General features: G+C 41.8%; 2 protein-coding genes across 9 annotated transcripts in view; one reads left to right on the top strand and one right to left on the bottom strand.

Annotated features, from left to right (window-relative positions):
- Positions 1 to 6,559: 6,559 nt before the first annotated feature.
- Positions 6,560 to 8,170, bottom strand: RAG2 (recombination activating 2). The gene has a single exon (XM_030562622.1). It carries the CDS (start codon positions 8,159 to 8,161, stop codon positions 6,560 to 6,562), a length of 1,602 nt encoding a protein of 533 aa, XP_030418482.1. The 5' UTR covers positions 8,162 to 8,170.
- Positions 8,171 to 9,612: 1,442 nt separating this feature from the next.
- Positions 9,613 to 24,444, top strand: part of C4H11orf74 (chromosome 4 C11orf74 homolog) — a 55,192-nt gene continuing 40,360 nt past the window's right edge. For 2 of the 8 annotated variants that reach the window (XM_030560020.1, XM_030560012.1), the window contains exons 1-3: positions 9,615 to 9,667; positions 16,270 to 16,468; positions 23,294 to 23,445. In XM_030560020.1, the coding sequence (XP_030415880.1) occupies positions 23,340 to 23,445 (106 nt within the window). In that variant the 5' untranslated portion in view covers positions 9,615 to 9,667; positions 16,270 to 16,468; positions 23,294 to 23,339. Of the gene's footprint in view, positions 9,668 to 9,713; positions 9,731 to 12,036; positions 12,118 to 14,791; positions 14,831 to 16,269; positions 16,469 to 23,293; positions 23,446 to 24,444 lie in introns of those variants that run through there. The other 6 variants (XM_030560016.1, XM_030560018.1, XM_030560019.1 and 3 more) reach the window with 6 other exon arrangements.

Genomic DNA, 24,444 nt, shown 5'->3' with positions numbered 1-24,444 from the left:
CTTGAAAGTTTTGAACTCATTAAACCAAACAATTCAAATGCTAAACACCTGCTGCAAGTGAAGCTTTTGTACACAGAGACTAGAAAAACAATACTACAGATGCACCGGCATGCATCTGAATTCAAGTGATTCTTGATTGCTAAAAGGTGCACTGTGTTTTCCTTCCATATTTGAGATATGATCTATCATTAAGCTGTTTGATTTTGAAGTGGCTTCAAATAAGTGGAGACACTTGTATTCATTTTATGCTTTCAAAAATCACATTTTTTCCTACTCTAATAATTAGTATAAATACCTCAGATGATTACTTTGTGGGCAATGGTTTTCTTGTTGTGAAAATTGTATTGAATTCTTGATGTTTTTATATAATCATACTCTATCTTTCTTTGTTTAAAGTTTCTGTAAGAACTTATTAAAGGCATATTCAATTATTGTGCTGTGAAATATTGTGTAGCAAGCTAGGGTCCTGATTCTGGTCTCATACCATTTTTTTTCATAAGGATATCTCCGTTGATTTTAATGGAATCAGGCCTGATTTATGCTGGAATAAAGGAGTTTAGAACCAGACCCTAGATATTTGCAACACCATAATTTCTAATTTGAATAAGATGTTATCAGTGCATTGTAACACAGCATTTGTCTAAGGTTTTTATTGTTACTTATTGTTTCCCAGTTTCTTTATTTTTAAAATTGGTTTTAAATAAAGTTCTTATAAATAGACTTTGTATTTGTTTGTCTTGGACAGTTTTTTAGCTGTGCAATTTAATGATAATCATTTTGCATTTATTCAGTACCATTCATTCAAATTATGAGTATTTGTCAACATTTACATTGTAGTAAAGTCAAAGGCCCCAAGCAGGATCTGGGGCCCCGCTGTGGTAGCCGTTACACAAACACATATGAAGATTCCCCAAAAGCCCACTCCAGCCCTTCACTCCATAGGACATTACATGCACTATAGCATAGTTAAAAACTCTTTTTCTTTTCTTGGAATCTCCTACTGCTTCATTTAGAAATGACATCTGGTCTCTGTTTAAATTCATCTACCTTGCTCTGACCACTTCTAGCCCTTCTTCAAGTCTCTCCACTGGCTTCCTCACATCCTTTGCATCAAATTCTAGCTTGCCATCCTTGGCTTTACAGTCGACTGCAAAAATAACTCACCTACCTCTTAGTTCTTGTCTCCTTTCTTTGCCTCCACTCCACCCAAGATACACAATCTCTGTCTCTCTTTCTCTCTCTCTCTCTTTGTGCCCCTCACAGTGATAGCTCAAAAATGTATGTGAAACATCTGACAGTTTTGTGAGCACAAATGACAATGTTTAGTCTTTTCGCTATCTGCTTGTCTTGTACAATCAGGTAATTAGACATCTAAATGCTGTACTTTGCACCTCCAATGTTATACTTTCAATTGACATTTGACACAAAATGGTGGGTAGAAAAATTGAGACCATGTTAAAAAACATAGCCCAGTGAGTCTCCTGAGATTTTGGATTAGCTTAATTCCTTGGCTGGGTTTCACTTTCTACATATAGCATCAGAATCATAAGAGAACTGGAGGATAAAGAGCACTTGAATGGAGGTAGCGTCCCTTTCATCTCAAGGGCACTGGTTCAAATCCACCACTTGATATTTGGTGGCCTGATTAAATTTGACCTGATTTGCAAAGGTTTTGAGCACCAGCACCTCCCAACAACTCTGGTGCTTATTACCATTGAAATCAGGCCAAATTGTTCTTAGTTTTGTTTACATCATACAAATATCAACATCTTAAAACTACAACATTCAGAAAGCAGTAATTGCCTCCCTCGGCAGTCTCAGGAGTGAGACCAAGATATGAAGATGCTTGGAGTTTGAACTACCTTTTCATCCCAAAAGGGAATCATTGTGACAGTATAGCATGCTAGCTTTGTGTTTATGAGAACACCACAAAGAGGCTAAGGTACCTACTACTGCTATGAGGTAAAGAAGTTTATTGGCTCACATGGTATGGAGTTCTGTGTGTCTGCTTCCCCACCCCACCCAACAGATATATGTGTGTGTCAGAGATGGAGGTTTATGAACTAATTGGGGCCTATATTTATCAAAAAGTGATTCATGAGTTTGGGAGCCTCAATTTTTGAGGCCCAAACTGAGATACCTTAATGGCAATGGGGCCTGATTTTCAGAGGGCTGGTGCTTAGCAATTTCTCAGAAGTCAGTTCCTTTTAAAAAGTAATAGAATCATAGAAATGTAGGGCTGGAAGGAACTTTGAGAGGCAATCTAGTCCAGCCCCCCCCGTGCTGAGGCAGGACCAAGTAAACCCAAACCATCCTTGAGAGGTGTTTGTCCAACCTGTTCTTAAAAGCCTCTAATGACAGGGATTCCGCAACCTCCCTTAGAAGCCTATTCCAGAGTTTAAATATCATTATAGTTGGAAAGTTTTTCCTAAAATCTAACCTAAATCTCCTTTGCTGCAGATTAAGCCCATTACTTCTTGTCCTACCTTCAGTGGACACAGAGAACAATTGATCATCATCCTCTTTATAACAGCCCTTAACATATTTGAAGACTGTTATCAGGTCTCCCCTCAGTCTTCTTTTCTTGAGACTAAACATGCCCAGTGTTTTTAATCTTTCCCCATAGATCAAGTTTTCTAAACCTTTTATCATTTTTGTTGCTCCCCTCTGGCCCCTCTCCAATTTGTCCACATCTTTCTTATATGTCTCAAGTTAGATACCCAGTAGTGGAGGTAAATAAATAACTGGAGATATACCAATCTCCTAGAACTGGAAGGGACCTTGCCTTCACTAGCAGGACCAATTTTTTACCCAGATCCCTAGGTGGTCCCCTCAAGGATTGAGCTCACAAATGCTGGGTTTAGCAAGCCAATGCTCAAACCACTGAACTATCCCCTCCCCCCTTAATCACTAGTCATTTTTTTTTAAACTACGCCTGATTGTTTTGTCTGTAACATGAATTCTTTACAGAAGATTTAAGGCAGAGAGATGTGCCTTGGAAGCCTGCACTACTACTATTTATGCTGTACCTGTTCTATAGATAGAAGACATGTCAGACTCCAGGTCCCTTTCTTAATCATTAAAATCCACGAATGAGTCTTTTGAAAGCCAATAGCAAAATCATGTCCCTAAAAGGAGATTGGAAATCAAGATATTGCCCATACTTGTTACAAAACACAAAAGTCAAATAGATGCAGATGTGAAAGAGGTTTACTTACCTAAACATTAATATCTGCTATATTTTATCTTCTTAACCAACCCTCTGTGAAGAAAGAATATTTTCTATTGATTATACATCTTTTGGAACCAATCAGCACTTTTCCACAACACACATCTGGTTTCCAGTGGCATTGGAGACACCACAAAATCAACTACCGTATATACTTGTTCATTAGACTGTTTGTTTATAAGCTGACCCCCCAAAATGGATAGGTAAAAATAGCAAAAACTGTTGACCCTTTCATAAGCCAAACTTATATTTTAGGGGTTGGAAAATGTTGGCTCCCGGTCCATCAGGGTAAGCCGCGGTGGGTCAGGACATTTTGTTTACTTGGAGCATCTGCAGGCATGGAGCCCCTCAGCTCTCTGTGGCTGCGGTTCGCCGTTCCCAGCCAATGGGAGCTGAAAGTCTCCATGCCTGCAGATACTCCAGGTAAACAAAACAACAATATATTAGATATTCAATTCAATGATTCCATAGAGTTTAAAATCATCAAATTTTGGTGTAGACCCATTTATAAGCCGACCCCCGCTCTTTGATGCGTCACTTTTTTTTACCAAAAATATTTGGCTTATGACCAAGTATATACAGTATATTCTCTAATCTTGAATGCTATGTTAAGCATCTTCACAATAATGACTAATGACCACTGATCTCTTATTTCAGTCCATCTGGGATATTATATTTTATACTGCTAATGCCTTCCTTTTCCTGCAGTAACTGTATTTTCTGATTTGTGATTTGATACCTGTTAAGCGGCCTCTCACATCAAAGCTGGACTCATGGTTTCACTTAGAAATTTTCTTCTCTATATGAAATAAATGCATATTTTAAAAAGGCAGCACAAATATACACTGTATTAGTACAATGGACTGGGACCCTGGCTGGACAAGAGATAAGGCCAGCTTCTGTGCTATTTTTCTCAGAAGGCACATCCCAGGAGTGGAGGGGCACAGAGTAGTGACTAGACAAAAGGTGGCTGTAAGCCATTTTTTGCACCTAGTAGATTCTAGTCTTCCATATTATATAGTGCTCTGGAAGCTGATGTAGACCCCAGTGCAAATTCCAGCAACCTCAGGGGCTATGCTAAAATATTGAAGCCTCTTCATGTCTATCAATGGGCTGCTATGTAGTTCAGAATAGCCTGAGCATAGAGAACTTTGGACATGACACCTCCTACCATTAATCATTCCTCTGATTGATCGCATGCTGCAGGATGTGATGGTGGCAGTGTGGCACAAGTCACCTATGCCACCTCTGTGCTAGAGTTAGTCCCTGGAAATTGTTTCTGGCCCTTTATGTCTCCAGAACAGTGTGGCCTTAGCAGAGTAGAATCTGCCCCACAGAATATGGATTTTGGCAGCCAAATTTCTACCAATTTTAAGGGATATTTTTCATGTTATTTGGAAGAACATATTGAGCTTGATTCTGCTCTCATTTATGATGGCATGAAAAAGGAGTAACATCATTGAAGCCAATGGACTTACACTAGTGTAAAATTAGTGTGAGCAGAGAATCAGTTTGACTCACTTCTGAGTTACGACCCTTTCTGCACTGCAGCCCTCAACACACTTAGAAGCTGGAAACAGACATTTGTTTATTGTAGATCTTTGTTTTCCTCTATTGCTTATATATGTGCATACTGAATGTTATTGTAGGATTGGACATGAGTGTGGTGCTGTGAGCATTCCTTGGTGACGATAGGGTTGCTCAGGAATGTTTGACTACATATACTGATTTGTAAGGGTGGCCAGAGCTGCACAGGGTGCTCAGGAGTACTGGTCTGCTCATGTTGTTTTTCTTTTTTATCCAAGGGCCAGACATGTGAGTTGGACTATGAACACGCTGCTCTAGTATCATAGTCTCACAAGTGTTGATCTGATTATATTGATATTTTTTTAAAGTGAATTGGAACAGTAATTCTAACAAAAATAAAATAAAATAAATTAAAGACTTACTGGGACTTTACAAACAGGAAATCCAAGACACAACAAAAAGTTAATAAAATTGGGCCAGTCAACCCTGACAGTGACTTTTGCAATCTGAATTCAATCTGCCCATTCTGCTTTGAGCACACAACGGTATTAGTTTCCACCCGTCACAATGGCCCATTGGCAAAATGAACCACTATGAGCTACCATCTACATTTCAATATTTTCACAGACTGCAGAGTCACCCTGGGGTGGGGGGCCGGGTAAAGAAATAGCAGGGTAGCAGCGGACCCAAGGGAAATGATATAAGTCCTGTTCAATGTGAGGAACTCCTTTTGAAGTCAATGGGAATTCTGGGCATGGAGCAGCTGCAGAATCAGGCTCTTTATCAGACTTCACATAGGCATCTCAGACATATAACCTATACCAATTATAGTCATTGTTTGCAAATGAAGACAGAGCTATTTCCAACCTGAGATTCACAGTACTTAGCTACCCACGTAATAGGTGGAAACAAACGTAAAGACCATTTTTATTACAAACTTTATTAGTTCATTATACTTTTTAAAATACAAACACAAATGGCAGGCTGAACAAAGTGATTGTTCTTACATGAGGAGGCCTGTCCGTGAGACCCACCTTGAAAAATGAAAACAAAACAAGTATTTCGGCACCTAAATAAGTAGCCTGATTTTTTGATGAGCTGAGCTTCCACAACTCCAGCTGGTGCTGATCTGTGGCTGCCCAGCACCTCTCAAAATCAAAATTAGGTCCAAAATTAGTCACCCCAAAATAGAGGCTTCCCAAATTAGAGATTCCATTTGAAAACTGTCTTCATATTTTTGATACAATGGGCCTGAACACGGCTTTACTCCAATTTAACATCAACTTAAGTCATCTGATTTTAATTCATTAGAGCAGCATAAACCTGGAGCAATGCAATCATGAATTAGATCTGATATTTCTAGTTCTACTGATTGAATAGATTGATTTGCAAAAGCAAAATGGGTACCACTGTGCTTCCTATGGACCAGAGTCTACATCATTATTCACACAGGGTAGTGCCTCACTCTTCAAACAGTTTCTGTAAAGTCAATGGGGGATATTTATGAAGTAATTGTACTATTCTATTTGAGAAATGCGATCTAAATATGATTCTATGTGTTTGTATAGTTCCCAGCACAATGGGGCACTAATCTTGATTGGGACCACTGACAGCTACTACAATACACATAATAAACATTGATTTGTGAGCTACATTAAACTGAAATAATCTAATAATTAAAATTAATAAAATAAAACACCACTAGGAGCTCTAATATTAAATTCGGTTGCAACCATCATTAACTATCCTTGGTTTGTGATTTCTTCATTTAATTCTAGCAGAACCTTAATCATTAGCTCAAATCTACTCAAATAACCTCCGAAGAAAAGATTTTTTCACTGGAGTTGCTATCTTCATGGATGTTTTTCTGCGCAGTGGTTTCATAGGTTGTTTTTTCACAGGCAGAACCTTCTTTGGTGTTTGCAGCCCTCTAGCAAGATCAACATGCTCATTGCAGAAGTACTTGACATTTGCCTCTGAAAGATGTATGAGCATGCGCTCAGATAGGTCCATACACTGAGCATGGACCCAGTGGCCATTTCCATTGGAACAGTAGATCATAGCTGGCTTGTTCAGTTCAGTCGAATAGAAAGGGACCCAAGTGTTGATGTCAATGTCACAGTTGGCAGAGCAGGTGATCCAGTAGCCTGTTTCTGATTCATCTTCTTCATCATCTTCATTATAGGTGTCAATATCATCATCGTCAAAACTATTGGCTTCAGCACTAAAACAGAACTCCTCTGAATCTTCAAATGGTGTGGAGTCCCCTGGGTCTTCTGTAGATGTCTGACTGCAAGTCTGTGCCATCTCCTCCTCATCTTCTCTTGTTCCTCTACATCTCAAAATGTAAAAATAGTTTGCATCTGAAATTAGTTGCCTGTTGTCCCCTGGTATACCAAGCAATATGGCCCCGTTACCCATATCACTACCAAACCATATCTTGCAGTGTTTAATATCTGGTGTCCAATCTGGGGTCTCCCTTTCCCCAATCTCTATGTTGTTATCTTCTAAAGTGATTGTATTACAAAACATCCTCTTCTGGTTGTCACACTGGTAGCCTCCAACCATGACAAACTCTTTATCACCAGTCTGAGTCACAAGAGCACTGGAGACAGAGATCCCCCCAGGCAAGATGGTGCAGCTCACAGCTGGGCTGCCTAGTGGCAGGTCAATTTTTAGCCTGTATAGGTTGGGGGGTCTGATGTTATTTTCAAGAGAATGACCCCCTAGGATGTAGATGGTATCATTTCTGGCAATGGAGACGTGGAAAGAAACTCCATCCTGAAGCTCTGGAAGGATGTATGAGGTACAGCACCCAAACTCAAAATCAACCAAAAACACATGGGGCATACAGTCTACTACACTATTCCATTTTTCTGTGGTTCTTTGTCCAAGAGGGATATATGACCTTCCCCCAAATATAACACTCATGCTTTTACCTCGGCTATGAACTACATTAATGGTATGGCCATATCTTGCTTCAGGAACATCCCCAACTAACTCTTTCTCAGTGCATTTAAAGGTGACTTTTTTGCTAGACTTGCATACTATAGCCATAACATAAATCTTATCAGATAGTTCATTGTTTGGTGTTTTCCCACCATGGATGACATACTGGCATTTCTCAGGCTCTATTCTGCCCCTGAGAGCACAGATAGCAGGGTAACGGAGAGGGGGAAGATAGCAGGAATCCTTAGAGAAAAATGCAGGCTTCAATTTGAGCTCATTTTTTTTTAAGTCAAGGAGAAAAACTCCAGTGGGGCAAGATCTCTTTGGCCAGCCTTTCTGTCCAAAAAAGAAAACCTGCCCATCAAAATTCAGCAGAGAAAAGCCTGGCTGAATCAAGGATGAATTATTAATAGCTGATATCATCTGCAGGGACATTATGTCTGGTGATTGCGTCATGGTACTGTCAGTATCTGTAAAAAAAAAGATACAGAAAACCATATCAGGCACGCTTTAAACAATGTCAAGGTGATCAGCTAGGCAACTGACTGACTGTGTGACCTTGGACAAGCCATATCAATTCTGTACCTCAGTTTCCTCACCTATAAAATGGAATAATGATATTTATTCAGCCTTGTAAAATGCTTTGAGATCTACAAATGAAAAGCACAATATAAGAGCTATTAAGGTCTAAATAAGGAATTATGCCAGAACTGGGTGAATATTGTAAAAAAAATACCCCTTTGAATATTTGACTGCATTTGTGACCCTTTTTCTGTGAACTTACTAGGTAAAAAGTGTAACGGAGGGAATGGGGGGAGAATGTTCACTGAAAGGGTGAATAATGCCGAATGTTCAAGAAAGGCAAATTCTGAATTACTAATCATGACGATCTGAACCAGAAATCTGATTCTCAGAGTTGTGCCCAGTCAGAGAACAGAAACATACCATGTGACCTATGTGTTCAATTAAAAGTTTGCATTTTGAATATCAACACTACTTATCGGTGAGCTATAGACCAAGAATTAGTCACAGAAATTATTTGGTGCATTTTAAAAAACAAATTAGCTGAGTAAATCACAATCTACAGAAATCTCCCCTCTCCCCCTGAATCTCCTGCAAAATACATTTGTTATGAATTTATTTGCTGGACTCTATCAAGGGTTGCCACCTGTCCAGGTTTTCCCAGGATCACCCTTTCTTTAACATAGCAGCCCTGGGAAATCTGAAAGGGTGCTCAGTACACACTGCCAACTGTCCAGTTTTATGGGCTCAGGATCATCCCAGGTGTCCTGTTTTTTTTGTACCTAGTGCTAACTACCGTATTATGGTTCACTACATCAGCTTCTTCGAGATGTAGGTTCAAGTTATTCTATAATTTGACAAGGCTGAGCATAAATAAAATATTTCCTTAAAATGTATTCATAGGTTGAATTTGGTGTTTGGATAGTAACTCTGGATTGGACTCCATAACTTTTGCATATGTTGAGTAACATATACTCCATTGCTTGGCACTACTCAGTTGAGCAAATACGACTTTTGTGAGTAAAGGTGGGAGAACCAGGCCTTCTCTGAGTTTAGTTTGAACTTTAAATGGACAGCATCTACACTAAGTAACTAATCTCAGCCTGTTGCTTGGTTGGTTGCTGAGGTCAGATTTTGTTGTATTTAATTATTGCTGGTATTTAAATGTTAATAAAGAGGGACGTTTTCCCCTACCTGTTCACATCCCCAACCCCTGTACACCCATATCAGAACCATTCTGCACCTACACTGCCTGCCACCCGGGATTGCTTTTAAAGAGACACTTGGTATCACTCCCCTTCTGGGAACTGGAGTTTTTTCTCTCGTTAGCGTAAATCTCCCAATAGGGAACTTCCCAGCGGAGAGAACTACATTTCCCAGCAGCTGCCTGAGTCAGAGTACGTTGCCGATTTGCCGTGACCTCCGCAGAGGGGGTTTCAGGTAGGGGAATTGTCTGCGCTGGGGTGAAGGGTTAAGCTGCAGGCTCGTTAGGTGCGAGCACAGGTCTGGTGAAAGCCGTGAGATGGGAGACGGGGGAGGCTGCAGACCGATCTGGGCGCGGGAGACGCGCCAGGGCCTGGGGGTGGGTAAATGGGGGAGGATCCCTCCATGTGTTTGTCAACATCATGTCAGGGGCAGGGGTGGCCGCTGGGCCGCCAGATCGCAGCGTCCCGGAGGCAGGGAGGTTCTGTCTGCCCTGGGCTCTGCGTCTGGCTCTGACACTGACCTATTCTGTGACTGGGGGCAAGTCACTTTGCTGCCTTAGTTTCCCCAGGGTAGCGTACGTGAAGATATCGCACTGCAGGCTGCACTCCTGGCCAGGGGGAGCGGGTATCTCCCCTCCATTTCTCTCCTAGTAGCTCCTAGTATACTCTGGATGCCACAGAGACTGGTTTATTTTCCTTGCCCTATTTTGCCCAGTGCACAGGCTGTGAGGGAAGGGGGCAGAGAACAGGGAACCTCCATGTAGTCTGGGTCAGCAGTTCTCAACCAGCGTCTGGGGCACCCCGGGGTGGGGGGCACAGGCAGGTTTCAGGAGGTCTGCCAACCAGAGCCAGTGTTAGACTTACTAGGGCCCAGGGCAGAAAGCCAATGTCCAGCCACGTGGGGCTGAAGCCCTTAACCCTCACCCTGCCACCTGGGGCTTAAGCCAAAGCCTGAGCAGCTTAGCTTTGCAGGGTCCTGGGCAACTGCCCTGCTTGCTATCCCCTAATGCTGGTACTGGTTTTTATATGCAGAAAAATAGTTGTTGTGGCCATGGAGTTCTTATAGCATGTTGAGGGAGGGGGCTCAAAGAGGGGGCCCAGAAAGGAAAAGGTTGAGAATGCCTGGTCTGGGTTACAAACATTTAAAGACTAATATGCTGGTAGGAAAATCCAGTTTTATATGTTTTTCCTTCTTCCCCCTAGTCATATTGTTTAGAATATGGACTGAGCTTGGCATAAACATGATACTGACCCATCCAGGCATCAGAAAGATACTTGTGGCAGAATAAATACAATGGTTGGGCAGTGAATTGTAATCCACACACCCTGTTCAATAATATGGAGTCTGCGAGTGAGGAAACATTTAAGACCAGGCAGTCCAAAAATTACTCTCTTCTCCATACAGACACAAGACCTGATGTACTGTAATATTTCTCAGTGAAAATCCAGTTGAACATTGAGAAATTTGAGAATTCACTATAAAAATACTGTAGAAATTATTTAAATGTATCGGCCAAATTCATGTCAGATTTAATGTCACCATGTGGGTGTTATGAAGTCCTAGAGGATCTGTATCCCGTCGTGCCTACTGGATACAGATCTGCACCTTTAAAATTGTATTGTGGGGATTGTGTTAGAACCTAGGGGAGAGCCTGTGTTACCAAGATGTCCAGCAAAAATGTCTTTGTTTTTTCAGAAATAGCCATTGAAAAGCTTGGGATATATAGTTTTCAGATAACTGTTTTTTTCCCTTAACTGTGTCCTCTTTGACTATATGCTGTTTGATTGGTCATCTAAGTCACATGATAATGTTTCTGCTCTCCAATTGGATGACTGAAGCAATTTAAACAGGAGGATAATGAATAACAAACATTGCTATTTAATATGAAATTTCAAATATCATTTGGCTAAAATTCATAAAATGTTTAGTACCCTCAGCTGTTTTCACAAATACCTGGTAGGTGTCTGGATAGTAAATTGCAAGTAATGAATGATATGACCCCATTAATCTAGTGAACCAACTAAGCTTCTGGTCACAAACAGATTCACAAAGCACTTTATTTGCTATTTGAATAGCTTTTATTAGAATGTTAGACTGCTGACACTCTAAGAGATCAGATCCCAGGGTAACATTGAGTCTTAATTGGTAAATGCTCCCTCTGCTGTTTCTCGAATTCTCCCATCAGTCTGCAATCACTGGTATCTTGGCAGGAACACTTGTGCTTTGTGCAGGGATTAAAAGCTACTTTGCAAGATTACATTTATTTTCCTCTCGGATGATTCTGCCATTGCAGCATTTTCTTCAAAAAGATTAACCCAGGGGCTTCTGAAGGAGCTGGAGCTAACTCCCCACAGCACATACCCAAGACTTGTAAACTGAGAAGCAAATGTGGCTTCTAAATTCTTTAGGATCAGATTCCCATCTGGACCCCTCCAAGACAGCTCAGTCTAAATCAACCAACTACTGAAACATGTAGATAACATTTCTCAAAGCTTTCTCTAACTTTGGCATCCAGGGTTTGTTTGGGTAAAACAATAAACATATTAGACCTACCTGGCTGATGGAGGGTTTTTGCTTCCTCCTGAAACCTTTGTTTGTAACAGGGATTCCAAAGTCAGCACTTGTGGAATCTTCTGTGACTGCACAAAGAGGGGCTGTGGCATGGACAAGCAGGCAGGCAGAAGATATGTATGCTTAGCTTGCAGATGTGCTCCTTAGTACTCCTCTAATGTGGCTAACTGTCTGTGACCGTTTTTTTTTCTTCAGATGGTGCAAAAAGAAATCCATCTTGCACCTTTAAAAGTTTAACCTGTTCATGCCTAGCCAGCTCAGAGTGACAGTAGACATCTGTCATTTAGATTGCAAATTCATTGGGGGTAGATGCTATTTTTTTATTTGATATTTGTACAGTGACCGACCCAGTGGGGTCCGATTTTTGCTGTGGCTTTTGGATACTACTGTGTTGTAAAGTCAAGGCTCCCTGTGTAGGGTTTCATGCGCCAGAACATTAAAGGGTAAGCAGGGTCTCCAAGGATCCCAATGGGCATTTCGACTTCCCCTATGGTGATCTTCTGGTCTGGGAAGAATGTCCCTGCTTGCAGTTTCCTGAACAGGCCTGTGTTCTGTGTTCTGTGACCAACCTGTGTTAATGTCAATGAAACGCCTACGGTGATCCACAAGTGTCCAGAGAACCATAGAGAAATACCCCTTCCGATTTATGTACTCAGAGGCTAGGTGGGCTGTTGTCAGAATTGGAATATGTGTCCCATCTATCGCCTCCCCGCAGTTAGGGAAACCCATTTGTGCAAAGCCAGCCACAATGTCATACACGTTACCCAAAGTCACGGTTCTTCTGAGCAGGATGCAGTTAATGGCCCTGTAAACTTGCATCAGCGTGATTCCAATGGTCGATTTTCCCACTCCAAACTGGTTAGCGACCGATCGGTAGCTGTCTGGAGTTGCCAGCTTCCAGATTGCAATAGCCACCTGCATCTCCACTGGCAGGGCAGCTCTCAATCTTGTGTCCTTGCGCTGTAGGCTGGGGGTGAGCTCAGTACACAGTCGCATGAGAAAAGTGGCTTTTCTCATCAAAAGTTCTGCAGCCACTGCTCATCATCCCAGACTTGCATAACGATGTGATCCCACCACTCAGTGCTTGTTTCCCAAGCCCAAAAGCGGTATTCCACTGTCATGAGCATGTCCGTGAATGCCACAAGCAATCTCGTGTTGTATATGTTATGCAAGTCGACGTCATTGTTGGAGTCCTCACTGTCAGTTTGTAGCTTAAGCTGTAACTTGACTGCAATTTGTGACGTGCTGGCGAAACCCATTAGCATATTCTTCAGCAGTTCGGGATCCATTCCCTCAGACCGAAAGGGAAGACAGAGTGCACAGTACAAAAAACGTTGAAAGATGGTGCCAAATGTGGACGGAAGCACAGGGATTGTTGGGATGCGAAGCGATGCATCATGGGACAATGGGACAGGACCCAGAATGACCCACACCTCCCTGTCCCCTTCGCAGAAGCCACAGCGCCAGAATGGAAAGAGGTGCTCTGTGGGATAGCTGCCCATAATGCACCACTCCCAATGCCACTGCAAGTGCTGCAAATGTGGCCATGCCAGTGGCTTGCAGCTGACAGTGTGAACACACTGCAGCGCTTTCCCTGATGCGGTCTCCGAGGGCTGGTTTAACTCACAGTGCTCTATATCTGCAAGTGTAGCCAAGCCCTCAATGGAAAGAGCTTGAAATGGAATTTGGCCAGGACATCAGGGTGAAAAGTGCCAGGAGATCTTTAATGAGTGTAATGCAGACATAAGGGTGGCTTTATGTCTCATCTGAAATATGGAGTCTCCAGCAGCACAACGTCCTCTAACACCCGTGTTGGTACATTGCTTCAGTGCTGACACTTGGAGACTGTCACATTAATAAAGATGGACTTGAACCACAATGTTCAGATCCAGAATTAACTTCCCCAAATAATTCTGGGCTGTTCAGATCAGGTTCATTTCTATTTCCAGTAGCACCTAGATGATATTTTTCAGTTTCCCATCCAAGTATTGACACAGCCTGACTCTCTTTAGTTTGTATGATCAGAGGAAAAGTTGGTCTCACTGCAGAAGTGCCGCACAGATTTCTAAAGAAAATTGACAAATTTTTTTCTAGTGCCTCACCTTGTATTTTAGTTTCATTTTACTCTCCCTGTGTCACTTAGTGTGTCTTGTCCTTAGAAAACGCTTGTCTTTCTGACATAACTAATTTGGCTCAGAGGAAAGGGAGGTTAAACTTTGCCTGCAACAAAATGCTAATCACAAGTAATGCCCTACTGGATGAGAACAATGGTCTTTTTAGTCCAGTTACCTTTCTCCAACAGTGATCAGCTCCTTCAAAGGAAGGGGCATGAAATCCTGCAGTAGGTGGTTTTGGAGTCACCTGTTCACAAGGGAAATCAGAAGAATCCTGTACACAATTATGTGTGCTCAGAACACTCAAATTCCTAACATGAAAATGTTGGATTCTCCTCCTGAATTTGTTTGGCAGTTAAAGGCATCGCACTATACAAAAACTATATCCATTTAGCAGACTCATTCCTTTAAAAATAATGTTTTAATAAAATGAATTTAGGTAGCAGGCCTTTAACTAGTCACTTGCTGTCCTGGGCATATTGTTTCAATTGGTTTATTTCTTCTATGGGAATTCATTTGAAATATATCTCTTACATTTAATACAGGATCCTTCATTCCAAATGATCCCAAATTGCTTTACAAATTTCAGAAAACATGCAGTCGCCTCTCAGGTGGACCTCATCAGTTGGCTAACCATGCACTGCAATTTGCTATGGAGATGTCTTATTCAATTGCAAGAGGGCTGTAGAGCTGACACTGGTTCTGGTGAAAAGTACCATGGGGTCCTTAATGACCTCAGAACGGTTCCCTTTAACACTATACCTTACTGGGCATCAGAGCCATCCCTCGGGTATGGTGAATTGGGGCAAGTGCTCTGGGCCCCGCCCTTTGGGGGGCCCCACGGGCCGCTGGTGTGATTGATTGGCGCTGGGTAGGGTCGGTCCTGGAAGTGATGGGTCGATCCTGGAAGTAACGGATTTGTCACTTCCGCCTCAGGCCCCTCACCCCTACTAGGGACAGCCCTGCTGGGCATTCAGCACTGACATGGGTTATGTCTATACTGCCTGCAGCAGCGAGTCTCAGAGACAGACTTGGGCTCGCGACGCCTGTGCTATAGCACTAAAATTAGCAGTGTAGACATTTGGGCTCAGGTTCTGAAGCCAAGGGAGGGGGGTTGGCCAAGCTCCAGGCCAAGACAATGTCTGCATAGCTATTTTTTGCTCTGTAGTGTGAGCCCCATGAGCCCATGTCTGTTGACCCGGGCTCTAAATTCACTGCTCTACCATTGCTCACTGTGTAGATGTACCTAATGTTAAAAGTGGCCAACTGCATTCCCAACATCACCTTTTGAAGCAAATGAGGTTTCTTTGGAGGCCTCCCATACAAGAACTGATGAAACCCACCAGCATTTAGTCTCTGAGATCTGAAAAGGTCATACCTCATGGGACTGTGGCTGCTGGTTTTAGAAAAAGAAATTTACCCTTGTAGCCAGTCCAATTTTCTTTTCCTAAATAATCTTTTAAGTAGGCAGCGCTGTCAGAGCCATTTGCAATGAACAACAACTAATTAGGCACTAAACTAAGGTAATATTTCCACAATCAAATGAGAACAATATGGTTGCTTGCAGTTAAAGTTCTTAGATAGCAGGGCATCTGCAAAGATGAGATTTAGGGCCAAGTATTATAAAAGCACAAGCAAATCCCAGTCAAGTAAATCGGTGGTGCACACATGTGCTTCTAAAGGCCTGCTCCTTCTCCCACTAAAATCAGTGGGAAACTTCCAGTGACTTCAGTGGGATCAGGCCCCTAGCTCTTGAAAACAGTTTGAATTAAAACAAGAAGCATCCAAGAATCATTTGAAAGTTTTTCTCCTTCATAACTGAAACATCCATGCTTTGAGTTCGTTCATCTAGTTCAGTTGATCTGCACCTGCTCATAACTAGAGGCTTAGGGTCTTCTTTAAAGTTCATTCCAGGAGCTGCTGTCTAGCTGCAGGTGGCTGGGGGTTAGGGGAGGAGGTAGGTAGGGCAGGACTGTAACACAAGGGGGAGAGGGAGTTTTTCTGTACAAGTGCAGTGCTGTAATCCAACCAACATGACAAACTGCTATAGAGGAATGTAGTTTTTAAAAAGTTGGTGCTCCTGTCTGCAGAAAATTAGGGATCCCCAAGCATCACCCCTCTTATATCTCTTTTATTCTCTGTTCTCTTGAGGTACCATGTTAGAGTGACTTTTCTGATATATGGAATCAATTTAAGCTCTTCGTCAACAGGACGAAAAAAGCTACAACTACAGACAAAACAAGCTTCCATTCAGCTTGAGTTCCACCTTTGTCTCTATTGTTTACGAGGGACTACACCCTGTTTGGAACTATACAGCACACAGGACCATCTAGAGGCTGAATGATATACTGTGAGTAAACATATTACAGGGACTGCCATTCTGGCCAAGGTGGATGGACCACAGCTTTCTGAGGAGTTTGTCACTGAGGTTTTTGAGCTGTCCAGTAGGCAGGGGATAGGACTGTGAAATGTAGGGTACTTATGACCCATCTGTCAATTGCAACATGTTACGAAGCACACTTGCTTAATTTAGACTCACATTTACTTCTGCCCTACAGAGACCTGATGCTAACTCATTGTTTATTGCATTAATAATAATATTGTAGCAAATCCATAGCCACCTAAGACTTCATGGTGACCTTCATGCTGATCACCAGTGTGACAGTGGGGACAGGACAGAATTCAGACCCTCTTGTTTCAGAAGCATAGATCCCTACTACTAAGGTTAAGTGAGAAATGTCTGTAGGTGTTAGCAGTATAGGGTCTATGAGACACAGTTCAGCTGTCCTAATTCTATGCAATAGAGGATAGTAGTACATTAGCCTCATTAATGAGGTCATTACAATATCTATACCCATTTATCTCTCTATCTAATAATCTATGGGATTTCTATGGTATTGATGTCAAAGGGGTAAATTGTGACATTACAGTCTGCCCTGTGTAAGGGACAGCATATTGTTGAACTGCCACTGGAGGAGCCTGGGAGGGACAGTGTTACTCAGGGAGGTACAATCTCCCTTCTGGTCAGCCTGCTGCTCTGGGGAGGGAGTATTGGGTCTATACCTGCTATAGTGTATGCTTCCCAATTTGCCAGTATAACTATGTAGCCAAGGCTTTATCTATTTCCCACCCTGCCCCGCCCAACTGCATGAGGAATGGAGGTAACAGACTTTCCTGGCTTGCTTCCCCACCTACACTGCTGCATGCCTGGCTCTCCTTTAGCCCCTATGCTGCCACCCTAGCCAGGCCACAATTCAGCCCAAAGGAAGTTCTTTGCATGGAGGTTTTGCTGGTGCAAGAGCAGAGTTAGTACGTTTTACTGATGAAAGGTGCTACAGAAATGTATGTGGTCTATCACTGTCATCTAGGCTGGAAGAGAACAGATTTTGGTTTTATAATCTGGGTATCTCAAGGAGATTTGGAAAACAATGATTTGAGTCCAATATAGGTAGTGGAGTGACTGTATAGGGGAATGAATCAGGCATTATACAATGAAAACAGAGCATCTAACGTTAAACTAATACAGTTGTGGAGCCTGAGACATTCAGATTTAGATTATAAACTCTTCAGGACAGTGACTCTGTCTTCCTGTATCTCTACATGCATCTAAATATGGCTCTATGAATAAATATACTAATGAATTATCTGTTTTTATTGAGGATGATTGTTGACAGATCCAAATTCCCAGCATTGGAATGTGACTTTCCCCTTTGTATGATAATTAAAAAGACTATACCACATAATGCAGTAGTGGAATATTTATTTCTGAACAGTAGAATTATGTAGGATTTTTCTATGTGCGGTTAGGCACTGCTGCTTTCTCAGTTTATAAGTTTGTAAGTTCATTTTGCTTTCACTGGTTTAAAAAATATAATGACTTTAAAAAAATAATAATGAAGTGCTCAAAAATGCTGTATAAAGCAAGAAGTCCATGTTTCATAGCTACTACATTTTTCATTGTTTAATGGAATTAATAACTGTGTAATTGAAATCATGCTAATACTCAGCCAACTTGCCTCTGGGATACACTGCAGACATCTCTGGTTTGGTTTAAACAGCTGAGAGGAAGACTACATTTTGGGAAATAAAATTGATTCTGCACAATCTGCTAATGATCAGCAAGCCTTAATGAATGATAGCCTGAAGTAACCTCATTACTGTAACTTGGATGGATGAGCAGGAGAGGAATGCAAATTTTTCTGAAAGAAAAAAATTTGGTTTCTGCTTAAACACATCATTTTCAGAAACTCTTATTCTGTTACTATTCATAAGAATGTAAAAACAACCATACTGGGCCAATGGCCCAGCTAGCTCAGTATCCTGTCTTCAGACAGTAGCCAGTATAGATATTTCAGAGGGAATGAACAGCACAGGGCAATTATTAACTGATCCATCCCCTGTCATCTGGTCACAGCCTCTGGCAATTGGAAGTTTAGGGAAACCAGAGCATGGGGTTGCATGCCTGATCATCTTAGTTAATAGCCATTGAGGGACCTATTCTCCATGAACTTACCTAATTATTTTTTGAACCCAGTTGTACTTTCCCTCCAGTGCTTCTAACAAGTGGAAATGATTCAGGAGTCTTTGACATCTTCTTCCCCAAGGAGAAACTTCATAACTCCTTTGATGTATTGGAGGGACCTCCTCTGGGGGAAAAAGGATAATATCAGTCATCACGGTCTATTCAAGCCTTGTTCTCATTATTGAGACTGTTAGAAACAGCAGACATCAGATCCACTAGGAAGTGGACTAATTCACCAACATATTTTACATAGGCAGCAAAACAGCAGTCATGTGACAGTGTCTTTTGGCTGATATCAATCTGAGCTAGATTTGAACTGGTGACCTAGCTGTCAAAGTTTCCCCAAGCCAAGGCTGATGCAGATCAGGCACCTCCAAGTCATAGCTAATAGTACACAAGGGAATGATGTAGCCAGCATCACGTCCAACTTTGACTTTGACTGCCTTAGCTCAATAGATCAGGTATCTGTTTTACAGCTGAGTAAACTGGAGGTGGCCTTTCGCTGTGAGATTGATCAAGACTCAAAGCCAGGTCTTTCAGGACTGTCATTGAGCACCTTGCTACTAAGCCATCCTCCTTTGAAAGGCTCTGTATGCCCCTAGTCTTCCTTCAGTGTGATTCTCTCCTCTGCAAGACAAAAAATTGACTTCAGTCCCTGCCAACTTTCTGGTTCTATATTGTCTCTTTTCCTCTAGATTTGGGAGGAGGTAGCACAGTGTAACGAATCCTTAAAAAGTCGCATTCTGAGAAATATGGCCACATCAAACGTAGAAATCCTGAAGGATTCTCAAGCATTAGGAGATCCAGAATGCTAAGCTAAGAGAAACTCAGTTGCTTTGTTGATATGAGTTCAGCTAGGGTGCCTCTTGTATATTGTGAATTGCATGAATGTTTTGCTTTTGGAGAGCAGGATTCAGATATGAGTTAGTTCAAATCGAAAATGAGAGTTTGCTGGTCAGCCTGGTTTCCCTTGTTTGCACCACAAAACTTCTGCACAGGGCTGACAGTCTGAAACAACTGCTGGTCTTTATTTAAGAGAGACACGGGACTGGTGTAAAAGTGATGCAGCAGGAAGCCACAATGGAGTAAAAATGTGTCAGTATAAGAACGTAGGTAGATAGTGTTGGGACAGTTTTCCTAACACATTTCCTGCCATGTACAACTTGTCAATTTCAAGAATGCTAATAATCCACCAAGTCTCAACCCTTATCATCCAGACCTATGCAACATAGAACCCAAAACTTCTCCAGAGTGACTAGAATTAGAATGAATAGACCATTTGGGTGTAGAATCCGCATACAAAGCTATCTGCATATTTCATGGTGTGAAAAACTGGAGTTTTTATGATTGATAGAACCTTATGCTTCTATAAAGAAGCCACCTGATTCTTCCTAGTCACCATCTCCTAATGTTATTAGGCCTGAAATAGACCCCTGGAAATTTGGGGAAAGTTTGTATTCAGATTGAAACACTACATTTTGGGCCTATCTTTAGTTTTCATTGTTGGATTTCTTGCTCTTGTTTTTTAAAATAAAATAGCAAAACCCTAATACACATCAGCAGGGGTAAAATATACATGTGGGTGACAATAAATGAAATGGAGGTGAGTTTTTTATCTCCCATCTCAGGATTTATCAAACGTATAACTAATTATTTTGTCCTGTAATGCGCTTTTGTGGTTTTCAAAAAATATAAAAGGAAATTCACCCTATGAATTATACAGGTTACAGTACTTATTTTATTTCCTTAACCAAGATGAACTATATTGCACTCTTCAGCATAGCTTAGGCCAGACACTGGTGTCATTTACTGAAGCAACTGGAGTAACTCCACTGACTCCACAGAATCTGGTCCATTCTTTTGCAGAGACTTTTCAAAACTTGAAAAAGTGACCATTTGCCAAGCCTGGAAAACCACTGGGAAATTTTCTCTCATGTCTTTAAGAAGCAGCAGTAGAATCAGTGGGTTTTCTCCCTATAGTGTATGTATAAATGCCAGTATCCAGGACTGGCTCTTGAAGAGATTAGGGTTCCAGACTTTACCCCTGGTATTTGACTGGACATCCTCACCTGGAGGTCAACATTGCATCTTCTCTCCAACCTTAATTATAAAACCAAGGCCCAGCTTTTTGTGTCGAATCCTGGTGTGCCATTGCTGCCCTGCCTGTTATTCAGCAGGGGATGTTCGCACCTACAACTGAGCTTAGCCTGCTCCAGTTCCAGCATTTAGAACCTCTCAAGTTCTGCTACAAGTTAGCAAGTACACAAGTGAGTGAGAGATGGGCAGGGGCCTTGGTCTAAGAGCCAGCATGAAGAGCCTCAAGCTGAGCATTAAGGAAGGGTGGTTGCAGAGCCTGCTGGATGGGGAAGTCACCGATGAGCACAGCTGGAGTCTTAGTTTGGTAAAGAGTTACAGTTTCCCCCCCCAAAAGTTGGGAACCACTGGTCTAAGTTATTAGCACAGGGATCAACAATCTCTGGCATGCAGCTCATCAGGGAAATCCGCTGGCGGGCCAGGATGGTTTGTTTACCTGCAGTGTCTGCAGGTTCTGCCGATCGCAGCTCCCACTGGCCGCGGTTTGCCGTTCCATCCCTCAGCCCGCACTGCTTCCCACAGCCCCCATTGGCCTGGAACAGCGAACCGCGGCCAGTGGGAGCTGCGATTGGCTGAACCTGCAGACACTGCAGGTAAACAAACCATCCCAGCCCGCCAGCGGATTTTCCTGACGGGCTGCATGCCAAAGGTTGCCGATCTCTGTACTAGCACATAATAGAGTAAACGATCATTAGGAGATCTTGGCTGTATTCCCAACTTTACCGCTAGCTCACTGGCAAATCACTTTAACTCTCTGTGCCTCAGTTTCACCGTTTGTAAAAGGGGGATAATATTTCTTGGCACTTATCACCCAGGAGGGTTGTGAGTTGAATTAATTCATGTTGTAAAGTTCTTAGAAATCCTTAGCTAGCACGTGCTGCAGAAGGGCAAAGCATTGTCATTAGTATTTAGATCTTAGATTAACAAATGAGGTTCTTTCATAAATTCTTACAAGTCTTAGCCTTTTGCACAGTGAAATTTACTTGGAGTAGTGACACTAATAACTGAACAGTGATGAAAATATAAAACAAAGCATTGCTTCCTCTTAAAAACCACTAGAATTTGCATAAACCACATTGTTAGTCTGGTAAATGATTTTCAGCTCGGTCAGTGCCTAGAGTGGTTAATATTAGCTTGTTTTTAGTGAAACTTAAAGTTCTGTGTTTTGGACTCTATGTGTTTTGGTTTATTTTAAACTTCAGAACAATCACCTCCTGTGACAGTCAACATCATGACAGAGTTAGAATTCATGGTTTATTTTGATGCTGTGGTTTGGATGTTCCGGATTCATTCTGCTTTAACTGCACATCCAAAATAAAAGGATAAATAAACGTAGCTCCATTGAAATCAACGGTAATATTGCCATTGACTTCAGTGGAGCAAGTTTTCACCTCTAAAATTATTTCTTAGTGCTCCTGTAAATTAAAGACTGTATTTCCAAAAGGCAAGAAGCCCTGGGCAATGTGAAAACATTTGTGTGTAATTGCACGCTTAATATGCATACACATCTATAAAAATTGTGTATACAAACTGGGTAGTTACACATGCACAGCTAGGCTCCCACATGGCCACTTGAGTGTGAGACTGCAGTAATGTGTAGAAATTATGCATGTGTGCACGCTAGCCTGGATTCTCTCCTTTAGGTAATCTGGTCCTGTATGTACTGAATTTCCATAATAATAATACATAGTACTTTGAAGCACTGTACAACAACATTAACGATGTAGTTGAAATGCAACTGTCTCAGGGGCCATCACTTTCGTTATGCCCTATTGAAAGAGTTAAGATCAGTTGGATGCGGCAGCTGTCTAGCCAGAGTGTTAAATTCCTGGAGACAGGCAGAGAATTGTCAGTGGAGGTCCCGTAGTTCTTGGCATTTGTTCTTTGCCTTCCACACTATGTCCCTTGTGCTAACTGGGGCCTTTGTGTTCTACCTCAATACAAATAAATAATAATGTAATATCACATTCTTCCAAAGCTTGTGTTTAGTGGCTTTAAGAATATAGTACAAGATGCACCTGTGAAATGAGCTGGTGGATTCAGTCCAAGTTCCCTATGTACAGGTGTCCCTATCATAAAATCCAACACCACAACAAGTGCTAAGTGGCACCCTCTCAGCAAAGAAAGCAGGGGTTGGACAGGCAGTGTTACTGAATTACTTAGACATGGTCCCTCCTGAACAGGGTGGAAGCATGTTGGTAGGACGTTCTGGGAGACACAAGCACTATTGCGCTGCCTACACAGTACCTGTTCTATGGATAGACACCTTCTTTCTCCCAGCATTCAAATAAACCACTTATTTTGTCACCTAAATGCACCGGAAATAACTATGGCACTAATCCTACAAATCGCTTCCCCTGTGCCTTCCAAGAACCCCAATGAAGGAATCACGGCCTACAGAAGGAGAGAAATAGCTGATTCTCTGAATTCCAGTGCTAACCTACACTATGCTAGCTAGAGAAACTCCCTCTGAAGTTAAAAGACTCTGATTTATTTTCTGCCTGAAGAATAAATAAGGCTTTGTTATTGTATATGGTTCTCCCTTTTTTCATTATACAGGAATCCTCTTAGCATAGGTATGCCTGTTTGACTGCCATGGTCGTGGATGATGGAAAAGCAACCGTCAAACAACAGTATCCTCGATCAGTTTATTAATAGCCAGGAGCAGACATATGAAGAATTTCTCCGCACGTTCACTTATCTTTGGAAAGGTATGTCAGCTTCAAGAGTTTCCCATAGCAAATTACATTGAGAAAGAAAGAGTGTAATCATAAAGAGAGGCAGTGTTGTCTACTGGACAGGGCGCTCTACTGGGAGTCAGAACGCCTGGGTTCTTTCCTGGTTTTGCCATTGACCTACTGTGTGACCTTGGGCAAGTCACTTTAACTCTCTGTGCCTTAATTTCCCCTGCCACCTTTTGTTTGCCATGTCTATTTAAATTATAATATTTTGGGGACAGGGACTCTGTCTCTCTCTCTCTTTGTATGTACAGTGCCTACCACAATAACGTCTCAGTGTTAATTGGGGTCTCCAGGTACTAGTGGAATAATAATAGGTTGGCCAGGTTTATTGTGTTTTTAAGATACAGTACGAATGGAATTCACAACCACACTGCTATCCACAACTTTACTTCACCTGGTTTATAGGCTGTTGGTCTTGACATAATGCTAGATGTGTATTGTATAAGAAGTTCTGAATCTTTGTAGGGCATGCAGTTCAGTGAGTGTAGGAAGGTGGAAGATTGTAGGCTGCTTGGAAGAGTGCAGGCTAGAATTTCCAATCCTGGGTGATGTCAGTGGAAGCTGTGGGTGTTCAGCACTTCTGAAATCAGATAATTGTTACGTGGGTGCCTGAATATGGATTTGCTTTCCCCATGTTTGAAAATGTTTTTCACTGAATTCAGTTGCCAGTTGATTTGACTTTCTGATTGATTTGATCAAGACCCTCCGGGGAACAATGTTAATAAAAATAGCAAAACTTTGTTCCTTTATTTTGATCAGTTTTGACCACATTAGTTAGATTTTATGGGGTGATTCAATACCTGTCTTGAGTTTATTGCTAATAAGGAGGGAACCAAAAATTTGAATGCAAGAAAGATAAAGAGCCCAAGGAAGATACACAATAATAAAAGATGCCTTGTGGCTCATGGTTAGGGCTGTTATTTTAACATGGAGATTATTCAGATTCATGCTTTCCATGGCTGCTGTAAA

This window comes from Gopherus evgoodei, chromosome 4, assembly GCF_007399415.2.
Source record: "Gopherus evgoodei ecotype Sinaloan lineage chromosome 4, rGopEvg1_v1.p, whole genome shotgun sequence".
Taxonomy (NCBI): Eukaryota; Metazoa; Chordata; order Testudines; family Testudinidae; genus Gopherus; species Gopherus evgoodei.
Note: the sequence above shows the minus strand (reverse complement) of the source record. Positions and strands in the feature narration are given on the sequence as shown.

Bases quoted from the DNA above. Each gene is read 5' to 3' on its own strand.
- RAG2 (XM_030562622.1), bottom strand. From the start codon at position 8,161: ATGACGCAATCACCAGACATAATGTCCCTGCAGATGATATCAGCTATT.